This window comes from Schistocerca nitens, chromosome 7 (genome assembly GCF_023898315.1).
Source record: "Schistocerca nitens isolate TAMUIC-IGC-003100 chromosome 7, iqSchNite1.1, whole genome shotgun sequence".
Taxonomy (NCBI): domain Eukaryota; kingdom Metazoa; phylum Arthropoda; class Insecta; order Orthoptera; family Acrididae; genus Schistocerca; species Schistocerca nitens.
Window position 1 is genome coordinate 455,597,823 of NC_064620.1, and position 17,709 is coordinate 455,615,531.

At 40.1% G+C, this 17,709-nt stretch overlaps 1 protein-coding gene across 1 annotated transcript in view; it reads left to right on the forward strand.

Moving 5' to 3' along the window:
• The window catches only part of LOC126194755 (vacuolar protein sorting-associated protein 54), a 145,085-nt gene that overhangs the window by 116,986 nt on the left and 10,390 nt on the right, over positions 1–17,709 (forward strand). The window contains exons 17-18 of the mRNA XM_049933036.1: positions 9,497–9,737; positions 15,411–15,563. Of these exons, the coding sequence (XP_049788993.1) occupies positions 9,497–9,737; positions 15,411–15,563 (394 nt within the window). The remainder of the gene's footprint in view (positions 1–9,496; positions 9,738–15,410; positions 15,564–17,709) is intronic.

The window sequence follows — 17,709 nt, forward strand, 5'->3', positions numbered from 1 at the left end:
GTGGACCCCAGGACGCTTCGGCATCGCAGGCAACAAACTTGCTGACAGGCTGGCCAAACAGGCTATGGGGTACTGGCTCTGGAGCTGGGCATCTCTGAACCTGACCTCCACCCTGAAGTACACTGTAGGATTTTTTGGCTTTGGGAGACGGAATGGCATAACAGTAAACACAACAAACAGCGTGTCATTAAGGAGACTATGAATGTGTGGAAGACTTCCATGTGGGCCTCTTGCAGGGAATCAGTTGTCGTCTGCCGGCTCCACAATGGGCACGCGTGCGGGACCAATGATTACCTCCTGCGCCATGAAGACCCGCCTGAGTGTTGGTGTGGCGACCAGTTGACAGTGGCCCCTTATTCTGGTGCACTGTCCCACTTTGACTGCCTAGCGACGCAGTCTTGGGTTACCAGACTCATTGCCACTAATCTGACAATGCCTCAGTGGCTGATTTAGTTTTACATTTTATTCGTGAGGGTGGGTTTTATCATTTGACGTAAGTTTCTACGCATGTCCTTTGTCCCTCTGTGTCCTCCACCCTGGCGCTTCTAGTGTGGAGGTTCTAATGTTTTGCAGAGTGGCTGGCTTCTCGTTTTTTATTCTCATGGTCAGCCAGCCAATCTGCTTTGTTGTTTTATGTTTTAATCTCTTCATCTCGTTTCTTGTGTTTCTGTAATTTTCTTGCCCCCTTTCCTCCATTTACATGTTTGTTGCCCTTCATTGTTCTTGTGATTTTTCCTTTCATTCTGTTTTGTGTTGTCAGTCTCTTTTGTTTTATTCTCACACTTGTGGCATTGTTTTATTCGCAACAAGGGGCTGATGACCTCATCGTTTGGTCCCTTTCCCCGTCTTTTAATCCAACCAACCAACAGTCTGTATCAGATATTTCTGCCTAATGTGCACCATGAAAAATTTCTCTTATATCTTACCAACATTTACACAAAGTGTGTGTGTGTGTGTGTGTGTGTGTGTGTGTGTGTGTGTGTGTGTGTGTGTGTGTGTGTTGAAAAACTGAGACATGATTATATTACTATTAAATTTTGACAGTGTGTCAAAACCCATACACAAAGAATAGTGTAGTTTCCATTCTACGACAGTTTCAACTCGGATGTGTACCTCGTCAATGTCTGCTTAGGACAAGAGAAACTTTTCAGAGTTCCCTGTCCTGATATGCAACATGGTAGACACGATGACATGTACTACGTCAAATGATCCCCAGATGTCACTTATTGTTTGCTTTGCTGTGAGACTGAGTCAATACCTGTGCATCACCAATAGAGGAAACGTGATGCAGTGCACATTTGCGGAATACACAGATATGCTCCTTGTGTATGGCGAAGCTGGAGGTAACAGAAGAGCTGCTAGTCGACTGTATCACGAACGTTTTCCGTACCATCACACTCCATCGCACAAACTGTTTGCCCAAGTTACACAACAGCTACGAGAAATGGGTACCTTCACTGTGAGGAGGCAGGACTGTGGTGCTACACGGCGATGCCGCACTCCCGAATTTGAAGGTGTGCTGTGTCGCATTGAAGATAGCCCATCAATGAGTTCGTAAACAATTGCACGTGCAGTGGATGTTAGTCACAGTACTGTCTTGGACATCCTGTATGAGCAACAATTACATCCGTACCACTTACAAAGGGTACACGCTATGGGTGCAGCAGACTTTCCACAACGCATCGCCTTCTGCACATGGTTCCTGCACCATTGCATCGACACGCCCGTTTCCACGTCAAGTTCTCTTCACAAATGAATGTAGGTTCACAAGGGATTGTGTTCTGAATGCCCGAAGTAGCCATGTCTGGGCATACGAAAACCCTCATGCCACGCATGTTCAAGGATTTCAAGACAGGTTTGGAATTAACATGTGGGCAGGTCTTCTGGACGGTCATGTGATTGGACCATACCCCTTCCATCCAAGTTCACGGGGCCCGCATACTTAGTCTTCCTACGACATGTAATGGACCCGTTCTTGGAAGCTGTGCCATTGAATGTCCATCAGGAAATGTGGTTTCAGCATCATGGAGCACCACCTCACTTTTCACTGGCTGTCTGGAGACATCTCAACAGATGGTATAGTGAAAGATGGATAGGCCGTGGTGGTCCAACCGTGTGGCCGCCACAATCGCCGGATTTTGCCCCTATGGACTACTACTTGTGGGGTCATATGAAGAGCCTAATTTATGAGACACCTGTAGGGAGAGAGGAAGATCTGCTGGCACGAGTTCTGGCCATTGCACAAGACATTGAAGAGACACCAGGTGGGATGGAGAGAGTGTACCAGAACATGCTTCGGAGGTACAATGTGTGTAACAACGTTGGTGGTCGCCACATCGAGCTGCTGTTGTAATGCAATGTAAGGTTGCGGCTGGTGCCATAGACGCTGGGTTCTTGTTGTTGTCGACTAATGTAAACTGTAAGGTGTAAGTTGTAACGCAAATGTGTAAGTAATAATGGAATGAGTCAGTATTCTTTTCAAATGGATTGCAACAATTGTACTGAGTGATGCCTAAGTACATTCCTCATGTCGGTGTGGATGAGACAATCATCTGCATTGAAACTGTTGTAGAACGGAAACGATACGTTTCCGGACACGGGTTCCTATTCAAAATGGTATTTACTCACTACACTGTACATGTCGTAGAAGTTTGTAACTGGAGTTTCTGACCGCCCTGTATAAATAAAGTTGCTACGTGTTTTGCAATAGAAGTTAAAATAAGGTGTGTATACACACAATCATAGAAAGAGCAAGTCAGCATGTAATCAATTCAGATGAAAATAAAACTTTTAATTGACATGTGGTCAACAGAAATACCGCTTCTCAAGCTAAGAGAACAAAATTGAAAAAGGAAGAAAAATTATTTTGCAATGTGTTTATCAATTAGATATTTGTATTAATGCATAGCACTAGAATACACATTCTTGTGAAGCATTTTTAAAGCCCATAATTATGTGCAGCACATCCTGCACACTGCACTAGTTTCACAAACATGGTCTTAAATTATTGTATTCATTGCATAGAATGTGGCTGTGACGACATACATACTGCATATGCCAATACACATGATGAAGTGCAGTGCTATGAAGTGGAAGTGGGTAAGGGGAAAGGAGAGTCCTGTAAACAAACGGCCTGCCAATGGCTAGGCAGGACTGCAGCCAGGTGCTGAAGTTGCTTGCAGTGGTTGTGAATGGAGTGTCTCATGTGCCAAGCAACAAGAATCGTTGCTCTGTTGCGCTGTATCGTAGTATGAAATTGCGTCTCTCATAACAGCAGTGGCTGCATCCAACGACACCACTCAAGCATGCCTCACAATATGAAACTGAATAAAGTTTGTTACACTGACAAAGCAACGCGTGCTGAAATGTGCGTGTATAATTGCTGTTCAGTCTCTGTGCTGTAAAACCGCATACGAGGGGCATTTGAGAAGTCCGTGCAAAGTCAGAGAGATGGCACCATCGGCGCGTATCAAGGTCATGTTTAGTTAGTAGCATCTGTGGATAGAATGCACACACATCAGCAGTTGTGGTCACAAATTTAATGGAAATAGGATTCCAACTCATTGCACATCCCCCCTATTCTCCAGACTTGGCTCCCTTGGACTACTATTTGTTCCCCAATTTGAAGAAATGGCTGGCGAGACAAAGATTTTATTCAAACAAGGTGGTGATTGCAGCAGCTAGTAGATATTTTGCAGACTTGGACAATTCCTATTATTCGGAAGGGATCAACAAATTAGAAGAGCGTTGGACGAAGTGAATAAGTGTAAAAGGAGACTGTCAAAAAATAAAAAAAGGTTTACCCCAAAAGCGTTAGTTTTTATTTTTGCACAGACTTTTCAAACGCCCCTTGTAGGTATTCATAAAAAATTATTCTTGTTCTCTTTTCCACTGCATCTTCTTGTTGTCAATTAAAAATGGCACATAAACTTCAGATTACTTCTGCACATTGCTGTAACACATGCAACACTCCCATAGCTGCATTAACACTACAGCTCACAGTTTCACAGATTATAACACTTTGGTACAGCATATTTTCTGACAGCATCCATTTGTTCTGATGAGGTTTGATTGCTTGACATGTCCTGAAAACTTGATTTCTTTTTCCTTCTCCAAATTAACAGTTAACTCCCAATTTTTGAAAACTTTCAGAACTTTATTAATAGTCTGTAGATGTGCTTCCCATGGCTCAGAGCAAATTAATGTAATATCAACTTAGTTGAAAAACTTCTTCAGTAATTGATTGTATAAAACTTCATCCAGAGTGAGCATGAAGGCAGCCACAGAAATGTTCAATCCATATGGTATGACTTCAAAATGATAACTTTTTCCCTTGAACAAAAAAGCAGTACATTTCTTGCTTTCTTCATCTAACTTCACGTACCAAAAACTGCTTGTTAAATTGGAGATGCTAAGATATGTGGTGTCTCCAAAATGTTGCAGTAATTCCTCTAAACTTTCTGCTGAGTCACTTTACAGTAAAATACTTTTGTTGACTGCTCTTGTGTCCAACATTAAACTGACAGATCTCTCTGGTTTATTAACCAGATGTATTAGGTTGGAGTAGTGACTTACTGATCTTTCAGTACTATTCTTCCACAGTGTTAATTTAATTTCAAGATCTACAGCTTCATGCCGTGTTGATGGTACAGGTTAATTAAGTCTAAGGAGAGTCTAATGTTTGCATGTCCACTGTTTAATTAATTGTGACCTCTTAGAAAATACAATGGGATAATCGAGAAGTACTTCATTTATTTATTTATTCTCTCTTATCTTCCGACAAATCAGATATCTCTTGAATTTTATTACAAATTTGACGAAAAACTGCTTGAACATTTTCTTCCTTACTGGTATTTTTTCGTTCCTAACATAATCAGTAACACTTACCTGAGCCACAGTTCCCTCCACATTCAAATTAAAAATATACATCGTAAAATCAAGCACACTACTCTCATCTCTGCCTTGTTGAAGTATCCTCTAAATGAATCTTCTCTTTCCTTATTGCCCTTCTGAATATATAACATGCCCACAGAAAAGTCTGCTTTACATTTTTTTCACTGTCTTTGTCTGTCCCTAAAATACACCCAACAGATAATGATTGAACTGCCAGGAAACTTTGCTCATATTTTTTGTCATCAGTGTAAAACTTAAATGCCTGATACTTAATCAGGTTGTTACTATTTCCCACAACAATAATAATATGTACACTACTCACAGGAAAAGATGGCCTTTGTACAAACTCACTTAACTGTAAATATTATTTACACCACAATGTGCAGACCTGACTGTTGCTATTTAGAAGCCGTTCAGTGTTAATATCGCATACATTATCAATAGATAGCATCAACACATCATCAGTAATCACATTCCTGCTCTCACATCTAATTGCCTTTTACAGCATAATTCACATCACATTTAATATGAGTGCTAAATTATTAACTGCAATTGTTCAGTATCACTATTTTCTCCCCTGTCATTTGGGAGCAGGTTTTTAAAATTTTCATCTGCATAAGAGTCAACATCAAAAACTGCTTTGAGCACCCTTATGATGTCTCTAGGATTAGAGAGATAAAGTATTTTCTTTGACAACATAATTCTAAAAAAATTGTAAAATATTGCAGCATATTTTAAGTTTATGTCATAGGTACAAATTGTTTTTAGATAAGTGGTAACAAATTACACAAGTAAAATCATTTGAGTAAAAGTGAAAACATGACTGAATCGTAATAAAACACAAAGTTCTCAGAAAAACAGGTACTTGATCGGCTGCAGGCATCTGTGATGAAATAATGTCTCCAAAGCATCTAACTGTGTGAACCAAAAACTCTACCCAAAATGGGAATGAAAGTTAGGAAGTTAACTAGGAAGAGGGCCTTCTCCCCTTTCTCCCTTGAATGATGGAGGCAAAAGTTTTACATATTTCACCTGACGGGAACATGTGACAAATGATCACATACATATAACAATCCTTAATTTACTCCAATAGATAAAAAAAATCTACTCACCAAGCTGTGCCAGGAGAAAACGTATAAAGGTATGCAAATTTGCGAGCTTTTGGAGCCAGTGGCTCCTTCTGGCAGAAGAGTTGAAGGGGAAGGAAGAGAGGTGTGGAGCAAAAGAAGTAATGAGGGTTAGGAAGCAGGGAGAGTTGGGAAGCTGACCACAACTTCAGGTCAGGTGAGACTTATTGGATGGGATGAGAAGGAAAGATTGAGTGTTGGGGACTGCACTGGACGAGATTTGAAAATCAGAGAGCTTAAAGATGGAAGATACAGTAATAGGCGAGATAGAGATTACTGACAAAACATGGTGCATGAGTTAATAAGAGTGGAAAACTAAGTGCATTGTGTGTGGTAGAGGTAGGGGGTGGGGCAAATAGACAGGTCAAAAAGTAAAAGATGTAAAAAAACTAAAAAAGCTCCTTCTGTATCCATGTCCTTACCCTATGGCTCCTATCCCTGTGACTGTCCCCACTGTAAGATGCCCTCTGTGCACCATTCTGCCACCACCTACACCAGCCCTGTAACTAGCAAAACACTGTCAAATGGAGGCCACACGTGATAAGACACTTGTCATATATCAACTGTTTTGGGAATGATGTTCGGCTTTCTATATTGGCATGACTACGATCAAGTTATCAATTTGTAATGAGTGGTTGTAAGCAGAGATTGTATACTGGCAACACACAATATCCTGTTGTAACCATGATCTCGATACCTGTTTTGCCACACATGCTTCTGGATTCTTCCACCCAGACACCAGTTTCTCAGAATTCCACAGTTGGGAACTCGTGTTACAACATGTCTTTGTTTCGTATCATCCAACTGGCCTTAACTTCTGTCGATTTCTTCAGTCTCAGCATTTCTTGTCAGTAATTGTACATTTCTTCACTCTCTTTAAGTTTTCTGTTTCTTTAAATTTTGTGACCTGTGTATCCCCCCCCCTCCACACCATTTCTACCACGTATGATGTTCTCAGCTTTATGCTGTTATTAACTCCTGCACTATGTTTGGTCAGTAATATCTGTCTTACTTTTTCCTTTATGTTCCACGTTTAAGATCTCAGGTATTCAAATCTTGTCCAGCATGGTCCCCAACCATCCTTCTCATCCCATCCAGTAAGTCTCACCTGACCTGAAGTTGTGGACAACTTCCCAACTATCCCCTCTTCCTAACCCTCACTAGTTCTTTTCCTTCACCCCTCTTCCTTCCCCTTCAACCCTTGTCCTGAAGGCAAACAATGCATAAAAAGCAAAATGAGATCAGTTTGTAATTGTCGTGCGACTGGCACAAGAAATGTTTGATATGCTGTCCACCATTTTCTGCCAAAAGTTGAAATCAAGAAACAGCATGTCCCACAACAGATCTGAGTAGCACCCAGAATACCTTTCACAGTGTGTGCCTTCAATTCAGCTACATTCACAATTTTGTTATTAAATACATCATCTTCCAGGTAACCCCACAGTCAGAAGTCACACAGATTAAAATTGGGTGGTCTGGATGGCTAGGCTGTAGGGAAATGGCAGCTGGTAATTCCAGCATTTCCGAAATGCCTCTGCAGCAACTGCTTCACTGGCTGTGCAATGTGCAGATGGGTGCCATCTTGCATGAAAATGATACTACCCACACATCCACACTGTTGAAGGGTTGGAATGACATTGTTCCACAAGTGACTCTGATAGTGCTGATCAGTGTTTTGAAACAGGAACATTAATTATGGACAAGGGGAATCTGTTGGCTGCTCAGTTACATTCCTAGTGTGATCTAGCACACCTTTCTAATGAATTTTCAGTCTATAGTGCAGAGTTCAACAGGATCCTACAATCACTAGAACAGATGAAATTTAAGAGATAACATAATTTTACTATTCAGTGTGATTTATTAGATACTCTCCAGAAAATTCTGAATGTTAACACAGTGGAAAAGTTTGAAAACATACAAATGTTGTCAGATGTGTGCACAGACATGAGAAGGCAGTTTCTTCCAGCTGGCTTCTAGGGCATGTAGCAAAGTTAGCATGTGCTGGAAACCAAACTCCACTCATATTGATGAAAAAAGCCTCTTTAACAAGTATCAAAGCGAGACACTGCTTGCTATCCATTAAGTTGCATTTACACTGATTTTAAAAACATGTTTCTGTTTGCAACATTGTTCCATTAGTCAGCAACATGTTGACAACAATGTTCATTGTTCACTTTCCTATCTACATTATTGACAAACATTTTTACATGTGTATTCACATAGTGTGCTACACTGAACTGGCAGGAAACTTTCACATTGTGTATTCACATTAAGAACTGTGCTATGAAAAGTGAAGAGGAAGAATTAATTATATGTGGTGCTGCATTAATATTACTCAAGAAGATAAGTAAACAAAGTAGTCGTCAAAGTAGTCGTCAAAGTAGTCGTCATTGCGTGAATGAGAGCACTTAGTGACTTTCAATGAACCTTATATGTAATTTCAAATCTTTTCTAAACTTTTTCTCACTTACATGCTAAATTTCAAATATTTAACATATTGACTCATTTGTAAGATAATCAGGTGATTGAAGCTGTTTTATGCATTGGAGTTTGATTCTTTAAAGAGTTGAGGGTTTACTGGTACTATAGAAGATGTGACAGAAATGACATTATGTGCGAGTTGAATTTGGAAGACGGTTCTTGTCTTCTTGACTTCACTAGGACGTGGCTGTCTGATTTAGAAATTCTAATGAATACTATAGAACCAGTTGTTTCAAAGGGAGACAAATTTCAGTAAAGCAGTTCCTGTGAAAGAAAGATCTGCTCTCTCACTTCTGTTTTCGGTAACAGGAGATTCCTATCAAAGTATTGCAAATTTATTCCAAATTTCAAAGCCACCGATATATCAAATAGAATTAATAGTACTGTACCAACAGCTGTTGTTATGATATTATTTTATTACAGTGATATGATGTTATTTTATTACTGTTATGAGGTCATCATCTACAGGTCTGTCACATGAATAACAGCAAGTACCACTCGAACATGTTTAAGACAAAGCACCATTATTCGTATGTGGTTTAGAAATCTGAACTTTATGAGCATGTCATAATGCCTGCTGCTACAGTATTATTACATTTCATCGACCAGTTGCTGTCCCTCACTTCTGAGACCAAGATAGTCAACACTTATACCTCAAATAGTTCCTACGGTTTGTGAAGTATATGAGAACATAAACAAACACTAGCACCACGTAGCAACATTTAGTTGTACCAGGCCAGAAGCAGTGTTCCTTTGATCAATAAAGCCATCTAACACTGTTTTTATGTTTGCAGCATGTTACAAACATCGATAGTACTCTAATAGCTGCAAACAGTATTGTTGCAGAATGTTTCAAACTTACTGTCAGTGTAACCGTGCCTTAACACACCTATTTCTCCAAACTGGAGGACTCGCAGATGCTTATTGCAGGAAAGACTTTATTAATAATATGTTAATAGATGTAACTTTATTATTGTACATTTTCTTTGATACAGATTTGCTGCAGCAGCAGCAACAACAACAACAGCAGCAGCAGCTGACGCAACATGTCATGCCATTCCGTGGAGCCGCTACTGGTGTGGGGGTTCTCGACATAGTGGAGAAAGATGTACTGAGCCATGTTCAGGAGATTGAGGAAAAGGTTCTCTCAATTGTCGGGAATCTAATAACTGCACAGTTAGGCCAGTGGGAGGTGAGACCTCCTGTTCCATCTCAGCCCTTCAGAAACATATCAAGGTAGATACTTACATCATTTCTTGTACCTGTAACCATGTTGCATGCATTAAAGGGATATTATATTAGAAAACTAATAAATTAAAAGTAGACCTTTGTCTACCCTTGTCCTTATTACAGATGCAGAGTCAGAGTGACCTGCCATTCCTTTATAATCTTTTGCTACTTATCCCTGTATCCTCTCTGAAGAAGTAACTAATACTTGCGAAAGATAGGACGCTGGTCAGCTTTACTTCGTGTCTTTTAGCAGTATTACACATTTTGCCTTCTGAAGATAACTAATTAAGTTATATTTTGTTCCATAGGAAACGGAAAATGCAGAATGTTTCATTTACAACGAAAGCCAAAAAGAATGCCAGGCCAAAATGATTTGGAGTCCAAGAACAGAGCATTGTGCCTGCCCAAGTTCAGAAGTGCCAGTGTTCGCAACTCTAGCGGTCTGTGGAGCGTAAGCTTGGTGCTTATATCATCAGATAGAAGCAATATAATAGTTAAGATACACCATATGTCAACATTCATTGCAGTTTAAGTCATCATATCGTTTCTTTTGAAAATCATGATTTAAGCACGTAGAAACAATTGAAATATGAGAACTCCACGACGGTAGAATTACTGAAACAATGAGCATTTCACATCTGTTTCAGTGGATGAGTGGGTAGGTGATGTTTTATGAACATAAAGGATGAGTGTTCGAATCTAACTGGAGTCAATGTGGTTGAGATTGTTTATGTTCATTTTAAAGTACTGAGAAAAACCACTGTTCTTCACAAAAAATGTTCTCAAAAATTACTATAATTTTTTTATTTAGACCTTTGTGGGTAATATTTTAAAATTCACTACAAATCATCATGGTAAAAATATTTAAGATGGATGTATTTATTTGTAATTGCTTAGAGTGCCACCTTCTGTCTCTATAGTTCGCAGCTAAGAGAAACATATCAACTGATTGTCATATGTCTAGGTCTGCTTCAAAATGGCTGATGTGAATGTTTGTGAGCAAGTGATTGCTTTCTTTGAAAACAAGAGATCTACTTTTGACAAAGGTCTTGTTGGCCAAAAGCTTATATTGCGACAGTCTTTTTGTTGTGCCTATCTGTGGCACGGCACCTCCGCTATATGTTGAGTAGCAAGTATCCTTTTATAATATTGGTACAGTCCTTCCAGGATTTTCCATTGTTTGATTACTAATATGATAGTCATCCATCACACACTAGCACTAGGATTCAGAACTGGTTTCAAAGTAGGGAGAATATTATTCAGTTCTCTCTGTGGCCTCCAGAGTCATCTGATCTCAAACCCATAGAGTACGTACACTCAGCTTAAGAAGATTCTGCCAGACAATTGGCAAGACCCTCCTCTTGGAACTGTGAATGCTCTGGCATGTGGTTCATTCTTCATGGGAGAGAGTTAACATTGGTGAGGACTTTTTCCGTAGACTTGTCAATTCTATGCCTCGAAGGATTCAAGCTGTTCTTGATGCCAGTGGCATATGGGCAAAATACTGAAGCTATACATAGCCTACTAGTCATTTTATGAAATTCCTCTTTTTCTATAAAAGGCCTACATAGTTAACAGGCTAACAATATTAATTTCAAATTACAAATCTACTTGCTACTATATTATTTGTATTTTTATAGGAAGTCAGGTGAATATCACCCTCCAAGGAAGATTATTTTTATTGTTATGGGAGGTGAGATAAATATAACCTTCTGAGGAAGATTAAGTTTAGACACCAAATTCACAAACAATAATTAGTTATTTGCTGAACAGCATACTGAAAAAACAGAAAATATAATTTAGTAACAAAAATTAAATAAAGCACAAAACGTGTGACATGATTAAAAAAAAAAAAAAAAAAAAAGGCTGTATTGAGATTCGATCTGACACATACTAGAGCTACCAGTTCAGTAAGCTGACACTACCAAGGAGCTACCATAATTGAAGAATGAATACTAAACTGAAACAACATATACCGTAGGGCACAGCCACTCATTCATGTAAACCGCGCGTAAGGACTTAACAAAAATATGCCAGTTAGCTGACAACGATCTTCTTAGCTGACAACGATCTCCTTAGCTGAAAATTATACACACACCAGGTGGCGGTCAAAGTAATTGCAAATAAATACATCCATTTTCAATATTTTTACTACAACCAACTTGGCTGTTTGTTTAAAGATTAGACTATTATAAAAAAGAAATCATTTGAAAGAATGTGGGATCTAGAAAAGCCTACAACTGCACAATTTGTAACAAATTAAGGTTTAAAATATTACCTACACAGATCTTTTTTAAAAAAATGACATTTGACTCCAGTTTGATTCGAATGCTTGTCCGTTGTGTTTATAAACCACAGCTTATCTACTCAGCCGTTGAAACAGATGTGAAACGCTCATCGTTAGAGTAATTCTACTGATGTTGAGTTCTTATACACTCCGGGAAATGGAAAAAAGAACACATTGACACCGGTGTGTCAGACCCACCATACTTGCTCTGGACACTGCGAGAAGGCTGTACAAGCAATGATCACACGCACGGCACAGCGGACACACCAGGAACCGCGGTGTTGGCCGTCGAATGGCGCTAGCTGCGCAGCATTTGTGCACCGCCGCCGTCAGTGTCAGCCAGTTTGCCGTGGCATACGGAGCTCCATCGCAGTCTTTAACACTGGTAGCATGCCGCGACAGCGTGGACGTGACCCGTATGTGCAGTTGACGGACTTTGAGCGAGGGCGTATAGTGGGCATGCGGGAGGCCGGGTGGACGTACCGCCGAATTGCTCAACACGTGGGGCGTGAGGTCTCCACAGTACATCGATGTTGTCGCCAGTGGTCGGCGGAAGGTGCACGTGCCCGTCAACCTGGGACCGGACCGCAGCGACGCACGGATGCACGCCAAGACCGTAGGATCCTACGCAGTGCCGTAGGGGACCGCACCGCCACTTCCCAGCAAATTAGGGACACTGTTGCTCCTGGGGTATCGGCGAGGACCATTCGCAACCATCTCCATGAAGCTGGGCTACGGTCCCGCACACCGTTAGGCCGTCTTCCGCTCACGCCCCAACATCGTGCAGCCCGCCTCCAGTGGTGTCGCGACAGGCGTGAATGGAGGGAGGAATGGAGACGTGTCGTCTTCAGCGATGAGAGTTGCTTCTGCCTTGGTGCCAGTGATGGTCGTATGCATGTTTGGCGCCGTGCAGGTGAGCGCCACAATCAGGACTGCATACGACCGAGGCACACAGGGCCAACACCCGGCATCATGGTGTGGGGAGCGATCTCCTACACTGGCCGTACACCACTGGTGATCGTCGAGGGGACACTGAATAGTGCACGGTACATCCAAACCGTCATCGAACCCATCGTTCTACCATTCCTAGACCGGCAAGGGAACTTGCTGTTCCAACAGGACAATGCACGTCTGCATGTATCCCGTGCCACCCAACGTGCTCTAGAAGGTGTAAGTCAACTACCCTGGCCAGCAAGATCTCCGGATCTGTCCCCCATTGAGCATGTTTGGGACTGGATGAAGCGTCGTCTCACGCGGTCTGCACGTCCAGCACGAACGCTGGTCCAACTGAAGCGCCAGGTGGAAATGGCATGGCAAGCCGTTCCACAGGACTACATCCAGCATCTCTACGATCGTCTCCATGGGAGAATAGCAGCCTGCATTGCTGCGAAAGGTGGATATACACTGTACTAGTGCCGACATTGTGCATGCTCTGTTGCCTGTGTCTATGTGCCTGTGGTTCTGTCAGTGTGATCATGTGATGTATCTGACCCCAGGAATGTGTCAATAAAGTTTCCCCTTCCTGCGACAATGAATTCACGGTGTTCTTATTTCAATTTCCAGGAGTGTATTTCAACTGTTTCTACATGCGTGAATAATGATTTTCAAAAGAAATGATATGATGAGTTAAATTGGAATGAATCTCGACTTATACTGTATCCTAGCTGTTATATTGCTTCTATTTGAAAATGTAAACATTGACGTGAAGCTCCACAGACTTTCAGAATTGTGGACACTGGCACTTCTGAACTTGGGCTTACACAATTCTCTGTTCTTGGACTCTAAATTATTTGGGCTGGGCAATCTTTTTGCCTCTCATTGTACATACAGACTTTTAATTTATTGATACCATTAATATTTTTTAATGTCTCATATCCTCATTATGTGATATGGTAAATCCTTTCATGCAATAAATAGTGACAAGACTATGCAGCATTCCCAATTTATTTTTCCCGTAGGTTCCCCCAAATCAAATAAGGCAAGTGGTGGTATGGTTCCCTAGAAGAGGCCATAGCTTATTTTCTCCTCTGTCCTTGTCCGAGCTGCCATTGTACTCCACTTATGACTTCATCATCAATTGGACATTACACTCTAATCATCTATCCTGCCTCACTTGAAATAAAATTGGAACAGAAACATTCTGTCATTGTTTTTCTGTTGCCTTGGCTTCTTGAATACCAGTTTAAATAAAAGACTTGCTATTACAGTTCGAATTATGTTTATGAGGTACCTGTAAAGATAGTTGTTATTTTTATTAAGTTGTTATTACTGACACTCATTTATGAATGAAACAGCCCTCATCTACCATAACTATTTTTGATTGTGGAATAAGGAAGTTTGTTTTTGGATGGACTGAAACAGATATATTTGCATGTTTTTATAACAGATTTTATAGCACTTAAATTTAGTACCTGTCCATGGTATATTGCTCATCAGGGTATAGAAGAAGTTGACTCAGTCAAATTCTTAGGTTTAAAAGTAGATAAAAATTTGAGCTGGCAGGCACACATTGAATACCTGGCAAACAAACTGAGCAGCTTTGCATTTTCAATGCAAATATTGTCAACTGCAACTGACATGGACACACGAAAAGTAGCATATACAAGCTACTTCAAATCCATTATTAGGTATGGTATTGTTTTTTGGGGTAACTCAACAAACATAGTGCGGATACTAAAAAAAAAAATCATACGAAATATGTGCACTGCAAATTACAAAGAACCGTGTCTATCATTATTTAGAAAACTTAAAATATTAGCTCTGCCATCCTTATACATATGTGAGATTATTATATTTTTGTACACAAGACATGAATTATTTGAGGGAAACCATTTAGTCCATTCACATGATACCAGAAACAAAGAAAATTTTATGCTCCCCACCCACCGCATCAGACTGTAAGCCCAGGGACCTCAATACATGGGAATGAAAATTTGTAATAAATTAAAAGGGAACAAGTTGATGCAGATGAATTTAGGTTCACTTAAAAGAAAGCTATATGAGGTACTGACACTGAAGTGTTGTTATTCAGTGGAGGAATTCATACTTGACAAACTGGAAATTTGAGCTGGGTACAAAGTGTTATCCTTATAGTGTTGTTATTTATTATAGTGCTATTATTTATTAATGTAAAAATCATTGTAATTGTTTTATAAATTTTTGACATGTCTCCTGTACGCATACCAATTGGATTGCAAATGTACGTCATGAGATGGATAAAACACAATTCAAGTTACCTCTCGATATTTCCAATATGTTAGCTACGCATGGTCATTTTCTTCTTTCTCCATTACATACAACTTTTTAAAAATCTTTTTTTATATTTGTTGCTTAGTGTTAATACTTGCATGTTGAAAAGCATTACATCTTCTGTTTCTGCCTTTTCATGACAGGCACCTAACAAAACTCCATGAGGCTGTAGCAACAGTGCTGCCAGAAGCTCAGGTTCAATATATATACCGCACTGTTAACTCTCTCTTCAAGTCACGTCTGAGAGAACAGTTAATGAAACTGAACGTTGTCAACAATGGTGGTCCTCAACATGGGTATGTTAAGACGTATTCTGTTGTATCATAGCACAGAAGAATATGTAACAAAAAGAATATTTATAATAGAGGGAAACATTCCACGTAGAAAAAATATATCTAAAAACAAAGATGATGTGACTTACCAAATGAAAGTGCTGGCAGGTCGACAGACACTTGTGTGTTAGTTAGGTTTAAACTTTTGCTTTTTTTCACATCACCGATCATTTTTAGCCGCTTCCCACAGGTTTTAACGTCAAATATGTCTGCTTGTGTCTGTATGTGTGGATGGATATGTGTGTGTGTGTGCGAGTGTATACCTGTCCTTTTTTCCCCCTAAGGTAAGTCTTTCCGCTCCCGGGATTGGAATGACTCCTTATCCTCTCCCTTACCCACATCCTTTCGTCTTTCCCTCTCCTTCCCCTCTTTCCTGATGAGGCAACAGTTTGTTGCGAAAGCTTGAATTGTGTGTGTATATTTGTGTTTGTTTGTGTGTCTATCGACCTGCCAGCGCTTTTGTTTGGTAAGTCTCATCATCTTTCTTTTTAGATATATTTTTCCACGTGGAATGTTTCCCTCTGTTATATTCATATCATAATTTGAACCCAACAATGACGTTTGTTATTGTCACTGTTACATTTCGAAGTCTTTTCTGTCGTCTTATTTCCTCCTTCTGTTTTTGCCAGTAGTTTCCCTTTGTATTCACCTTCTCTTTTACAGTCTGGAACCGCGCGACCGCTACGGTTGCAGGTTCGAATCCTGCCTCGGGCATGGATGTGTGTGTTGTCCTTAAGTTAGTTAGGTTTAAACTTTTGCTTTTTTTCACATCACCGATCATTTTTAGCCGCTTCCCACAGGTTTTAACGTCAAATATGTCTGCTTGTGTCTGTATGTGTGGATGGATATGTGTGTGTGTGTGTGTGTGTGTGTGTGTGTGTGTGTGTGTGCGAGTGTATACCTGTCCTTTTTTCCCCCTAAGGTAAGTCTTTCCGCTCCCGGGATTGGAATGACTCCTTATCCTCTCCCTTACCCACATCCTTTCGTCTTTCCCTCTCCTTCCCCTCTTTCCTGATGAGGCAACAGTTTGTTGCGAAAGCTTGAATTTTGTGTGTATATTTGTGTTTGTTTGTGTGTCTATCGACCTGCCAGCGCTTTTGTTTGGTAAGTCTCATCATCTTTCTTTTTAGATACATCTTTGTTTTTAGATATAAAAAGAATATTTAATATCATAGCACAGAAGAGTATGTAACAATAAGAATATTTAACCTAAACACACATTTCATTTTTGGAGAAGCATGCTATCTCTACTTTATGAAGGTGTCGTTCAATAAGAGACAGGACATCATCAGTGAACTATGAGCGACTAAAAGCATCTTTCACTGGGCTGAAATTCTTATAATCTGAAGGTGCCATGTCCAGGGAATACGGGGGCGAGGGGGGCAGGAGACGAACTTCAGGTCTTCCTGCACACATGAGTGCACCCTTCCTTTCATTTCTTATGTCAAATGTTTTGGAACTCACCTACTTTCTTGAATATCAGTATGTCGTGAACAATATGATTGGCTGAGCCAACATTAACATTCATTGTTGCTACAATATCATTCATTGTAATATGCATGTTTTCTGATATCAATTTTCATCTCTCACATTTTTGTTCTCCGTGACTGCACGGAAAGAATGTTCTTAGCGTGGAAAATCTTCAGTGCTTGTTACACCTGTCTGAACTTACCTGCGCTCTCGTACACTTTTGTTTTGACTCAGACCACTTTCACCATATTCACCTGCCATGAAGCTGCATATTTTGATTGGTTTCAACCTTTCAGCTAACACACAGTGTATACGCCCTGGGACAGCTGGGAAACCCGGGAAGAATGTGGGAATTTTTTCATCCAGGAGAAAACTGGGAAAAACCCAGGATTTTTTAGGATTCCAGGAATTTTTCATTGTCTTTAGTTTTCAGTTAAATTTTTGTAATTTTGACTGCTAAGAACTAAAAATGTAACAAAGAATTTTACTGTGTCCCGTTACTGTACAATAATGCTGCAGCAATAAAACATAAATGAGAGGAAAAAACCAAATAAAATGTAAGTTGTAAAGGAAATGCGCCATTTACAACACCAAAACACAGTGCATGCACAAGTATCTGCCAACAATAAAATGTGTCAAA